General features: G+C 44.2%; 1 protein-coding gene across 1 annotated transcript in view; it reads left to right on the top strand.

The window, feature by feature from the left end:
* Window positions 1-14,079, top strand: part of LOC131282013 (eukaryotic translation initiation factor 5B) — a 70,328-nt gene that overhangs the window by 46,741 nt on the left and 9,508 nt on the right. The window contains exon 7 of the mRNA XM_058311395.1: window positions 12,568-12,729. Within this exon, the coding sequence (XP_058167378.1) occupies window positions 12,568-12,729 (162 nt within the window). The remainder of the gene's footprint in view (window positions 1-12,567; window positions 12,730-14,079) is intronic.

Raw genomic sequence — 14,079 nt, 5'->3', positions numbered from 1 at the left:
CGTTTCCCCCCTTTTTTTAACATGATAACATTCATTAGCTTAAACTGTAAACGCTGAGTATTAAATAATTAAGCTTATTCATCCCCAAAGGAGAAACACCGCTTACTTCTCTGATATCTTCCATTTGTATTGATTTAAATTGTTAAGATAATAAATTAGGTACGGTCACACGAGACGAACCCTGCTCGAATTTGGACGCTCGGCGAACCTTTTCTTGAATGTGTTAGTGAATCGAGCAGAGTTCGCGAACCTTTTTCGAGCAGACTTCACCGTTCACCGATTTTGGTGGATAGCACGAACCTTTGCCGCGAACCTTTTTGACGTTCCGTTCGATTTCCCCATTTGTTTACAACGCTTACTTTGATTTATTCTTACCAACTATCAATGAAACTACATCAAAGATTCGTTACGTGTGAACGCTAAAAGGTTCGGTGAACCTTTTTTTGGCATTCGTTTGTAATAGTGTGCGAAAGGTTCGCCATCAAAGGTTCGTCTCGCGTGGCCGTACCTATTAAGAGATACTATCCCGGAGATTCTCAACCAATGACTCGAGTAATATTTCTATTGCGTCAACAAATGTTAAGGATGCTTAATACCTACAGGAAAATACATTATACTTCCTTTGGCCAAAAACCTTATTCCACCGGCTGCTTCCAGATTCAATGACCAACGATGGAAATAGTAACTCTTGGTTAGCGGATTGGATAGCGGACTATACGATCATCATAATGATTCAAATGCATTTCGAAATTTTCAGCCCAAAAACATGTGAGTCCTGTGGCAATTCTTGGTCCAAGAACCCAAGGATCTTGGTCCAAGGTTCAATTGAAATGCCATGGTTTAATTCCTAAATCAAAAGCCAAAGGATGCCTACACATTATGTTATGTAGTGCAACTTACTTTTGGAACTCCTGTGTGGTCACTACAACTGAATCGTTTGGCACTTTCCGTCGTACTAGTTTTACGGATGAAAATGGGTTCGAACAACCGTTGTATTTTTTCCGTATTGTCTGATAGTTTGTTTCAATCGACATAACCGCTCTCGAAAGGAAACTCTCAGATGAGGCCTAAGGCGAATGTGACGTTTGAGTTGGATATGTTCTCGTCTCTTATGAATTGATCTCTGAATGTCTTAGCCTTGTTTGGGATTCAACAAACCACAACTGTTTATTTAATTTTAGCTCATTTCAAGCGCACCGGCAATATTTTTAATATTCATAGAAGGTCCAGAGGCTTGCTCTATTTAGCTGAGCCGCTTCCATTTGTTGGTTCCATAAATGTTCTATTCCCTAACGGTTTGAAAGATTGCATTTTTTCCATCGCAAACTATGGACTAGTCCTGCAAAAAGCCAATGTTTAAACAATGTTATTGACTTTGGCCACCATCTTGCTGCTGCTTCTTAGTCTCTTCTCGCGTCTCTATGTTGTCACTATAATAATCACAGTCGCGTGTTGGTGTCGGAGTGTGTGACCATAATAGCTCGCCGGGGTGGCGGCCGGATTGAATGATGTCACATTTCCGGTAATAACGCCCGCGCTGCCCCACGCGCCATGGGAAAACTTCAATCGTGGGCTAAATTGTTTCGCTGTTTTATCCATTTTTTTGTTTCGTCACTATCGGTTGCTTCATTCATTTGTGCCAGGGTGGCGGTCGGATGCGGGGCTCACGGGTTACGTGGTGGGACTCGGCCGGCTTTCCCCTTATTTCGCATGAACCCCAACCCGGCAGCAAATAGTCAGGGACCCACGTGCATCTACCGTTGTCATTGTTCGTGGTGAGTCCGGCGGCCCATGGCGTATGAGGGTGTTGATCGGAGGGGACCGATGTTGTCGATCACAACCCAACGAGCGAGGAGGAGAAGGAGGAGGACGCAGGGTTGGGCCTGTTCAAGTGCAAATAAGCTGCAGCAGACCGCGTGACAACGGCATGAAATCGACACTCGCGGGGCCTGGAGTTGATGCGCCGGTTGCCTAGGCTAGCAATTTCTTCTCGCCATTCCGAAACCCCCATTAAACCAGCGGATTGATAGACTCCCTTCCGGTGGTGGCGAAACAGAAAATCGAAGAGTTGACGGTAAAGTGGATTCACGCGGTATGAACGTTAAGTTTCGAACGATAAGTTTTGGGCACGAGCCACAGTTCGTTACTCTGTACGTTAGTTTCTGTTCAAATTCAAGTAATATTTATGCCAGAACAAGAGCATGCGGAACCTTATTCTATGACTTTTATTTCGACAATTTTCATATGTCATCCAAATTGTACCAAAAAACTGAGCCATTCTGTTCAATTTCCAGTACCATAGCGACTGGTATTTGTCCAGAGACTTTTCAACCCCGACATAGTTCCTCCGTAGGCCACGTGTTTTCTGCTGGCACGACAAAAAGGCAACTTTTATGCAATAGTCACCCTATGTGCAGACAGTTAGACGCGGGATAGTGTGTGTGTGTGTGTGTGTGTGTGTATCAAACGTGGCGAAGGCAGCTCCAGGGCTGCTTAGTAAACGCGAACGCGTTCCGTTGGCAGATTGTGGGCTCCCATCCGTTCAATGAACTCGCGCCCATATTTCGCACGACCTGGCTTAGGTAGCTCTCCTTGGTAGCAGACTTTGTGCACGTCGTTGTTCACCTCCGTCAGGGACGGATTCCCCGATTCGGTGGGCAGAACATGGACATGGCGTATATCCTGGGGATCCGTTACCAGCATTGCCTCATTTGCCTACCCCATCAACAGCGGATAGCAGTGAGTTGCAGGAGGTTTTTCTTATCAAAAATAAACTCACCCCCGGGCCTGCCTATTTGTAATGCGCGGTAGGACAGCAGCTTCAAAGCTAATATTATGATCCAAGGTTTTGATAAATGCGTCTTACTTAAATATTCTAGAAGTGCTGGTTAATCTGTTACGAAATAACCGACTGCCATGTGGACTTCGTTCTACAAGTAAATACATATATACAAACCGCGCGTAGCGTCTCCTCGGTGTCTCGAGGTGTCCGGGTTGTGCCCTTGCGAAGGGTTCGAAAGAAAGAAGCGGTGATCCGCTTTCCCATTTTGCGCCGTATTTGTTTAGCGGTGGTTCGGGCACCCTCCTAATCGGTGGTAGAGCATCGATATTGCGCCGGCGTACCCGAGCCGTTTGGTTTTAGGTTCCCACGATGATAACATCGTCGCGCTTTTGCGTCCCCATCACTGACCAGTGTCCACACACCAGGCGACTCAAGTCGGCAAACATTTGCCCACGCCGGGCCGTTCGAGAACTTTGGTAAAATGTCTGCAGGTCGTCCGGAATTCGTTCGCGCTCGCGCGCGCAGTTTTGGGACGTGGAATGTAAAGCATACGAGTGCGCGAGTGCGCCATTCGTCGTCGGGTCGGTCAAGCGAGCCGAGACAATAACGATGGTTTGTAGTTCTCGCCGGCATATGTCGCTAGATTTCGTGAGCAAAGCGCGCTTACCCACTTATCAGAACATTGTAAACTTCGTCGTTCAGACAGCGTCACTTTCTCCCAGCAAAGCCGTGGGCCGTAAACGGGAACTCATCCAAAGCGCCTCTGGAAGAGCCGTAACGTTACGGTTCTCAGCCGCTTTACATCAGCGTTCAGCTCCAGATCCTTCAGCCAAACGATCTTCGGGCAATACACACCGAATGTTGTCCCTTTTCATACCATACCATTACGTTGAATATAGTCTAGCGTCATAGAAATGGCGAGACTTAAAGACAAGGAAGGGCTCATCCATCAAAGATAATCCAAACCGCATGCGAGATCGGACGCAGCGAGCGTAGTAAACGTCAGACACTTTGGCACTATTGAGTCACCGATGGGAAGTCTAACCATAGACGTGACGTCTATTGCTAGATATTCTGGACGTTCGCAAGTACGCACCATCATTATCTACTCAACAACGCATCTATTCTCATTCAGATTCACTGTCTGTAACGGTTACAGAGTGGTTCCTATCGGCTGTAAGTCCATCAGTCCTACATATGGTAGGAAATGTCAAATGTGCGTCGGTTGACTGTTGAATAACCGGAAACAATTACTGGAACAGAGTAGAGTGAGGAGACGTTATGGATGTCTAAATTTGAGAAATCTCACTCCTCAAGCGGAGGCTTTCAGAGCAGATCCCTCGGTCGGCACGAAGAGGCGTGTGAACCACCAGATCTATCCGTTCTCTCGCCCAGTATTTCGCGCGTCAAACACCAGGGACGCGCGGGTTATTTTCTAAGTCACTGATCTGCACAAAAACCTCACCGCTCGTCCCAAGATTCGTCCCCCCCTGCTGGGTTTTGATTTGTTTTCTTCTTCGCTACTCTATTACTGCTCGCTACATTAGCTCAATCGATTCTCCGGGAAAGGAGAAGCGGCGGGTGACGGTAACGCCACAGTCACGCACATGTGTTACGCAACTCGGCAGGCCGACGCTCGTTAGGTCCTAAGGGGCACGGGCACAACTCAGTAGGTGAGGCCAGTGTGCGGTGCGAGGTTGGTTCTTCGCTCGTCAGCATTATAAGCATAGAAATGAAGCAAGGGAAGACACAAACAAAACAAAACATATCGCCACATCGGGCCACGTTTTGTTTTTTTTTTTTTGCGGGCCCTCGTGGCGTGTGAACCACGCTAGGGCCACATTCTGCACACCGTGTCAATCTAGTCTCCCGGCGATGGACGGAGCGGCGACGTACTGATCCCAGGATGGGAAAGACGCATATTGCCGAGATGCCAGAGGCCACCGTGTGGGATGTGACACGCGTAAGAATTGATCGCGCAAGGTGTAGCGGACGTATTGCCACCATCTGCCATGCGAAAAACCCGGTACTCCAGCGCATATGTGGCCTTGCTGCGGCCTGTTGGTGGAAGATTTTCCCACCAGTGCTCAAGTATTCTGGCGCGGTATCGCCGATCATTCAGTGCCGGTTTGGCGATCGTGTTCGATTTTTGTGGTTAGAAATGTTGCACGTACACGGATATGGCATGCTTAATGCGCGATTTGACAATCAGTTCATATGGTCGTAGTTTGGAGATGTTACCACTTCGCTCAGAATATCACGTTTTTGGTTCGGTTTGAGATTTTAGTTTAATACTGGAGCTTCCAACAAATTCTGATTCGGTAGCCATTGATACTGATGGGAAATTCCTTATTATCAAAGGATAGTATTGTCCAACTCAGATTTTACCCATATCGCCAACATCATAGACTCGAAAATTGCTCCATTTTCGGGAGGCTCGTTTTTTGCTTACCATATTCGATTTTACTGGGACACACTTATCAAACAGGATAAAGATTTGGATCGTAAAATTCGGACTTAGCTGACGACTTAGTTCCCCGCTGGTCCGTCAGCGCGTCATCCAGTCTGCGAACTTCTCGCGTCCATACGCGAAAAGTTGGACTACGAAATCGTAGCTGTACGATATGGGACGCAGTGTCGCTTCGGAAACGTCATTAGTTTTCGGGGAGAAACCGACCGATTGCGAGTTGTGCCCATGCGCCCCGGCGTAGGCGATGGTGTGTTTTTCGATCAATATGCTAACACAACATCCTCCCGCAGCTGTGGCCCTCCGTCGCTTGGGTCCCCACGCGCTGATTAAAAGCAACCTTCCTACACACACCGGGCGAGACACACACACACACATTCCGGTTTTTCCCACTGCGATCCGATTCCGTCCTGAGCCTGAGCTGTCTCCCCGTGTTGGCAGAGCTTTCGAACTGAACGCCGAGCACCAACCGAGGGTCTGCGTGGGTCGCGTGCCGATCTCGACGACCGGTTTGATGGGCGGTTCGTCGGAAAAGTATCCTTCGAGGCCGCATCCCACGTGGGCCGGCCACCGTTTCGGTTTTGGCTGCGACAGCCAACCAACCGAACCGAGCCTCGGGGATGGTGGGCACACGCATTCGAGCCTTCGAGCATCACCGTGGAGTGAAGTTAAAGCTTGGGTTTTATACATTTATTATATGGTTATATAAAAAAAATAATACAATGTTATTATAATCACCCTCACTGTGTTTGTTCTCTTACCATCTTTTTCTATTAGTGAAGAAGTCGTCTTGAATATAGAAACTGCAGACGAAAATTGAACAATACAATGATGTGTCCAGTTGCAGATGCTTCTTTGAGGAAAATTGACGAAAGTAGGCTTTTTTCGATTATATGTTCTACTGTGCTTTCTTCCAGCTTATGCTTTGATAAATCCGTAAAAAAACTGATTTAAGTGCGCAAGCGTTAACGAAATTGCTATATGCTGGCGCTATGCTGTCTGGCGTTTGTAAGATATCCAAATGCTTCTTCATTATGGAACAGTTGAGGCACGCCACTACTTAGCTTTACGAACGTTAAATTAATAACTACGCAAACAAAAAGAACAGAAAATTGATATTGAAGATACTTGAAGATACTTTCTTTACTGTAGTATTCAAGTTCAAGATTAAGTTTTGTTCACTTTCTCCATGCTGACGGAACTAAAATAACTCAGTAGCGCTTCAATGATGTTCAAAAACTAGCAGGGCACGAGATATGTCTAGCGAAACGGGGTACAACGCAAAGAAAAAAGGTGGAAAAGGCAGCTGCATACAGCGAGTACTTCGCTTATAGCCCTTTTGTAGCGCATTCTCGGTCACTTTCGATAAGCAAGGCCTGAAGGCCTGTCAGGCGTCGTTCGTTCAGCAAATATTTAACCGATTGTGGACATTCGCTCTGTAAACAAACTATTTTCCCCTTTTCTCGGATACCATAACTTTAACGTTGTGTGGAGTTCAAAGGGAACCTATGTTGCTTCCGAGCTCTGTCGTTTTGAAGCGAAATCAAACTTTTTCGTTTTATGTCTAACAAATGTTACAACACCATGGAGCATCGAATAAACTATGGAAATCTCTTCCATTCTTCATTTCGGTTAACGGTTTACTGATTTATTATAGTGTTTCGATAGTAAGTATCGCGTCATGTTTTCTCTTAAGAAACGCGAAAAACACGAGCTAAAGGCGCGGCTTTGAAAAACTAGGTTTTTTTTTGTGAACACTGTTAAATCGACCAACACTCAGACACGAACGTCGCGTTGTTGAGCTATTTTTCGTCATATGAGGGATTTCCCAAAATAACTCCCATTGAACCCCCTACCGAAAAGAGCTGTATTTTGCTGAGATGGTTCGTTACAAAAAACACACACACACACACACACGCACACCTCCCTTCCGATGTCACTCCCTTTTTGAACCCTGCTTCGAGAATCATTCATACTTCTGACCCCACACGGGGGCAAACTGCTGACGGAAAGCGCGGCGTGGATCCATTATGCGTGTTATGGTTTTCCCTTCGCTTTCCTTGTGAATGAAAGTCGCTCTCCCACTGTCATCGCGGCGAACAATGACACTTTTCCGGCACGGAGAGCAACGAGCCAGAGCTCTCTGCTTGTTACGTTCGTTTTTCCTTCGCCCACATTGGAAGGTTCGGCCGAGTTGGACAAAGTGGATGGTTGTGTGGACACACCATTCTGCTTCCCATGGTTTCATTAACAAAACTCGTGGAAAACGCCCGCTTCGGTCCTCTTGTTCGGTTGCTCTCTGTGTGTTTTACTATTTTCTCTTCTATTCAATAGGTAAGGAGAGGCCTGCCACAACAAACAATGCCTCCATTGTACGAACCTGTTTGGTCCGCTAGCCCTGCGGTTCAATAAATCGCGAGAGCAATCGCAGTCGATGCTCGGCTTGTATCTCGAGAAAAATGAAAATGAGAGAAAGAGAACCGATCGGCAGCAAGAAGCCATCGTTGATTTAGCTATGAGTGTGCGCGTGTTTCAAGTATTACAATGGCAGAGTAAATTTTCATTCATAAACCTGATGGGAAATTTTTACGAAAATTTCGCCCGACTATCAATCCCATAAAAATTGAATGGGCTTTAATAATTTAAAGCTTTAATTTTATAAAACTAAATATGACGATATGATAATGCTTCATTTATCCATTCTTCGTTCGTTATTCTACATAAACATTCTCTGCAGTTATATATGATGTAGTATTATTATCCTGTCACACAATTAGTCAAATATTAAAAATCTAAATTCAAAGAATCAGAAGTAAGGGGCTGTAGCAATTTATGTTTTCTTTTGTTATTCACAAGCTGAAGTGTTAATGTGAGTTAAGATGGCTTTTGGTGATTGATATGTAAACGGTATTCGCAAGCCCCTTTTTGCGAGGAATTTCAGTATGTTTTTGAATGATACTGAACTTATGCCAATTATCTTTAAAATGGAACAATCAAAAGATGTAAAAGAAAATGAATCAATACACCTTGGAAAAAGAGACAAAGGAAGGGCAAACTGTTTTTTGCCATCGTGAACCGTCGTCGGCAGCAGGGATCTGATTATCTCCTTGCCAAATGGCAGCAGGAAAAGACAAATGGTCTTAGCTTTTTTGACCATCAAAAACGCTTGCTGCTGATGTTCGTGTGTCCGTTTGTTTCGCCTTCCGTTTCGCTTGCAAGGTCGGCCGCCTGTTGCTGCCTCACGGCCAGGCGCAGTTATCCTTGGCCTCCTGGCATCCCGAGATGCGAGCTGGGACAAACATCCTGGGACCCGTTGGTGTGGAGAAAAAAAAACTAAAACAAAAAGGAAAAACAAGGAAACTATAATTATGGTGCTTGCTGTGAAACGGTCGAAAAATGGCACACATCAGGAACGACTTTCCCTTTGTTCCATCGATACACACAGTCGTTACATTCGGGTTTTTGGCAGAGCGAGGCTGCGTAGAGACGGAGGGGGTAGCCGTGAAAGCCACATGGGGCTTCACCGACTTTTTGATGAATGGAAACATAAACCGGAAGTTGTTTAAATGCTACAGATGGAGCTGGGCGTTGGCTTTACTTGGTGGTGTGCTCGTGATTTTATCGATTCGAAATAACTGACAGTAAATTACACTTTTCCTGCTGCGACAACAAGTGTTGGGGTTCAATGAAATTTTAACGTCCAGCATACAGACTGTAGAAAATAGATTGTTACTTAACATTCTACTATTATTCAGTAAAATAAAATTACAAGTCTACATACATTTAGAAAATTAAGTTTCTAAAATTAAATAGAAATAGAAAATTAAAATAAGGTAACCCTTCTATAAAGTTCCTGTAAAAGCATATTAAAAAAGGTTTAGAGGACCATGCATTCCTAAGATTTATTATAGTAACCAAAATTAACAAAAGATTTAATTCATACTGAAACTGAGAATTGTCAATATGGGCACATTTCGTTATACTTAAAATCTTCAAAAGAAAACGAAAGTCTTTGCCCCAAAAAGCCATCAGACCGATTTAAAAAAAAAACATAGTTAACAAATCTTGCTAATCACTCCACCACCCTTTCCCTGTCCCACCAACGAAACCCGGTCTAACATCCGCTCCGACTTGAGTTCGAAATTGCCATTCCGTGCCTATTACAGAACGTTTGATCTCATTTTCATGTTTTGATCGACACTTCCTGCCCCAACCCCATCCCCCGTTCGGCTCCCTGTGTGTGTGTGTGTGTGTGCGTGCGTGCGTGCGTGACTTCTTACGATCCGGACGATAGAGATGATGCCGTGCGTATGATGGCACACACCACCACGGTGACGGCGGTGGTGGAATTGTGCTTTTTCCGGTCACGAGGAAAAAGACCAAATCAGCAGCATCGTTTCAAGTGTCGCTTCGCTCTTTGATTTCTCGATCTTTCTAATGATCGCAGCCTGTTGAAGACGCAGCAGCAGAATGCATATGGTTTTCCAAGCGATAGATACGAGATAAAATGGTGACGCAAATGCCTTTTGGGGGCAGGATTTTCGGGATCCAAACTGTCGACAGTTCGAAAACCAAGCACCAACTCCAACTCCAGCATATGGCAATCGTGTAAAACACTGGTTGGCTTCACGCGGCTGACTTTTGGGCCGGCGTCACAAATTGTCACTGTCAACGCCATCGCCGCTGCAAGCTCGGTCCGATCGATTTGGCGCACGTCCGTCTCACGATCGCCAATGGCGTGTCCGGTGGCAAATGGCGGAAATGGCCGCCCGAGCGCGCAACACGCCACATGGTTCGCCATGTTCATCGGGCAAGTGCCCGATCGCTCTTCCGAGCACCGCGCAGCAACAGGAAGCAACGAATGAATGAATTTAAATTATGAATGAATGACTGACGCAGTACGATGATGTTAGTCTCAATGCTCTGGATGTGGTGTGCCGGCCGGTTCCAGAGGCTTGTTTCGGTTGTTTGTGGCTGTCGTTCTTGCTCAAACCCAAACCCCCCCTTGCGGTTGCAAGTAGGAAGCGCACGTTTACGTTCGTCCGTTCGTCCGCTGCGGGCCGAAGTGCAAAGCCGGAAGTCCCGAAACGGACACAGGCACATTTGAGCAGCACAATGAGATTGTGTTTCCATTTGCGGCAAGGTGGCATATTATGGTAGTATGCCTTATTGGCTGCGGTAGTGGTTTACACCATGCAAGCTGCATATGTTTACAGCTGTATTGTAGTACACTTGTAGGAAATTTTTTGACGCTCTTACAGAAATGCTAGTGCTGTAATGTATAGAAACAATTTTGAAATAAACACTAAGTTGACTGTGTACCATTTGATATTGTTTCAAATTTCATTGTGAGTGTCTTTTATACTTCACTTTTTTTATTTCATTTCATTTCATTTCGCTGTGTGTGTCTTTATATTTTACGAATTTCGAAAAACATTGATAATTAAATCTTTTATTATCATGACAATTATTATTACAATATTAATAAGTTACACTTCCCCTTTCATATGGTATGATAATTAATGTTTGTTTTATTATTGGCAAATAATGTTTAATTGTAGTAAAATCACCTCTTAATCTCGTTTAACTTTGCTTTTTCGTTCCATGAAAACAACAAACTGACATTTACAAAATTTCATGACTATTTCATCTTATTTTGCCTTTATTGCTGTTCGATGCAAATAAGTTTCTTTATCTTTTTTAAACTAAAAATATCATTCTAATTTTCGTAATTAAGTAATACTATTTGGTTTTTAAGCATTTTTTTCAAATTCAAAACTGTAATGCATATTTCCAATATATAAAGATAAAAAAAACCTTTAGAGCCCACTAAGCACTCCCGACTGGTTTTGTTATGTTGTTTCTAGAACAAGTTATTTGCTTTCCTGTACAAATTTATTACTTTTAACATTAACATTACTTTGTTTACTGCTTTGTGTACGCAACATCTTTACTTTATTGCTTACCAGTTTTTAAAAATAAATGACGCTTTTTTTAACCTGTCTTCCCCGTTCTTGGTGATGCCGCCGGCTCGGGGTCGATAAATTCGATATATGATCGGAAAACAACGTTGCAAGAATCTCAATAAAGTGGCCGACAAAATTCATAGACAAAATTGTTTTTCGCATGTCGAGCGCACAAAGATGAATGACCCTTGGCTCCATCGTTCGCTCTCTTTTACCCTCCCATATCCCGGTGGTTCGAGGTGGACCATGTTGGCGTCTCGCAATGCCTAATTGCACAATCAAATGCCTCGAATCGGTGCTAAACCGGGGAGGCAGAAAAAAAAAGCCATACACACAACAGAATCCACACAGCGGATGAAGAATAAAGTCGTAAAATTATTGAATTTATTAACGTTATGAATATTTATTGGAGAACCCATCTACCACGCGTGCATGCAAACGATACGCGAGCGATGATATTGGGAAGCCGCGAAGGAGGTTTTATTACGCCTTGTTCCCCACCCCGGGCTGGCGACACCGGGTTGCTGTCCACCGTGAGATTTGCGACTTTTGGCGACATAAAGCAAGCGACAGGCGCAGAAAGGCACCTTCTCCACCCCGGATACCTGTGTATCAACGAGCCATTTTCAACTAAATCGTCAATCAAGGTCCATTTTTGCGGCCACGGGACGGGACGAGAACCTTAAATCAACGGTCGAACGGTCGAACACGGTCGAACACGGTCGATTATGCCGTTCCTCTAATGGTCAATATTTTATTGAATGGGCAGGGGTTTGATTTGTTCCTCCCGCGATATCGTCCTGCATAAAAAAATCAACTTTCGTAGGCAAAAAAAACAGGTATCAGAAAGAGAGTCCCTTCGGCAAACCACGATGATGATTGTGGCATGATGTAAATAGTGTCGCATGGGGTACACGCCATCTCGGAAAAACGTGGCCCGTCGGTGCGTCACATTTGTTTGCCGATGTTTGGCAAAAATCCCACGGACGCAATCGCTCGGTCGTCGGTTCAGCTTTTTGCAATCATTCTTCGCGTTCTCGCGTTTGGTCGAAAATGTATTTTGTCATCGCGTATAATTTGGCTCACTTCGCACATCAAAGCTGTGTTTTGTTTTTCTTTCCTTCCGCCCCGCGAGCGCGTCATCGGAATTTCGCTATTGCGCACCGGAAGCAAGCAAGCAAGGAAAGTCCTCTGGCGGGTTTGGAGTTGCGAAACGGACCGTTCCCGTTCGGAAATGGCGTTCTAAACATAAAAATTATTTCCTGTAAACGCCCGTAGTGTGACGATAAAACACAATTGATCTATTTCATCCTTTAACCACCGTTTGCTTTACTTTGTTTTCCACCCGACAGTTCACGGATCTCGGCGTCGTTACGTCGATCGAAGCCAACCACAAACAGATTGAGTCGGCACGCAAGGGACAGGAAGTATGCATCAAGATCGAACCGATTCCGAGCGAGACGCCGAAAATGTTCGGCCGCCACTTCGACGAGACGGATATGCTAGTTAGTAAGGTAAGTCACGGACAACAACAAACTTTGCTGCTTGTAGCAACTGCTGGGTTGCTATAAAAGTTTTATTTAAGATCGCGAAAGATAAACGGTAAAAGTAAATGCTCACCTAATTGTCAAGAACTACAAAAAAAAGCTCAAAAAAAGGACAGCTTATCGACCAGAACATTTTTAGATAAGCTTTTCTGAATTCCCCAAAGAGCTTAAAGAATGCTAAACATGTTGGTATTCTCCTGATTCGTTTAACACGTTGACTGCCATGTCACCCAAAAGTGGGTGACAGCAGAAATCAGTTCTAAAAAGTTTTTAACCAATAAATAAATGAAAATGCAACGTAAAAAATATAGTAATATTTTATATCAATTCTTTGGGAAGCTAAGTTTTTGCTTTGCCTTCAACAATCGTTGGTTTAATAAATGTTATAGACAAACTATATTTAAAAAAATGATATAAAAAAATGTGCTTAAACCGCTTGGCAGTAAATATTTTAAACACATCAGGTCTGTTAAGGTAATGCAGGTTAAAACATGAGCTAAATTATTCCTACTTTGCCCTCTCAATGCCTCTTTATTGAACTTTTAGCTAAAAACGATCGATTTGAATTTTACTGGATCGTTAAACAAAAGTTTTTCATTGGTTCACTTGATCCAAGTAATCATTCACTTTCCGAAGCAACATATGAAAAATAAAATTGGTTGAATTTGCCACATTGTAGGTATGTATGTTGGTTCGATGGACAAGCTTTTGGTCGTTTATGTTTGCATCTGATTGTTGCTCCACATTCGCTTTCATTAGGTTGAGCCAAACACTTAAAAATTGTCACCGTTTTACCCCCCGTGCTTTGGGACTGGGAGTGGAAATGTTTTTTTTTTTTTCACCATTTCGGCTGTAATGCACCTTGCGGGGGTTTATTTTAAGCCGAGTCGTTAGTAGCATCATCCGGCCGCTGCCTGCTTTTGCTGCTGCTCCCATTACATGTTGTGCCTCTTAGCAGAGGCCTCCGCCTGCCTGTCACCACCACCACCACCACCAGTAACCGACCAACCAACCGGGGCGAGCACTGTCGCTGTCCAAACGTCGAAAAAGGGCAGCCTCATTAATGTGATGGCGGAGGGTTAAAAATAGCGGTTCTATTTTTCAAAAAAGTATTTCGTTCCACCGCATGAAAATAGCTGCTTGGGTTGGTCGAAAATATGTTTCTTGCAGTAATAGAGATGAAAAAGAAAATCAACCATCCGATCGAAAATGGAAGACACCCATCGTTATCATCTACAACAACATGACGAACAACGGGATGTGTCGTCCATGGTTAATATTACTTATTTCGAGAAAATTATCTTTATCTAAAATTGT

Source organism: Anopheles ziemanni, chromosome 2 (genome assembly GCF_943734765.1).
Source record: "Anopheles ziemanni chromosome 2, idAnoZiCoDA_A2_x.2, whole genome shotgun sequence".
Taxonomy (NCBI): domain Eukaryota; kingdom Metazoa; phylum Arthropoda; class Insecta; order Diptera; family Culicidae; genus Anopheles; species Anopheles ziemanni.
The sequence above is the reverse complement of the archived record's forward strand: the minus strand, read 5'-3'. Positions and strand labels throughout refer to the sequence as shown.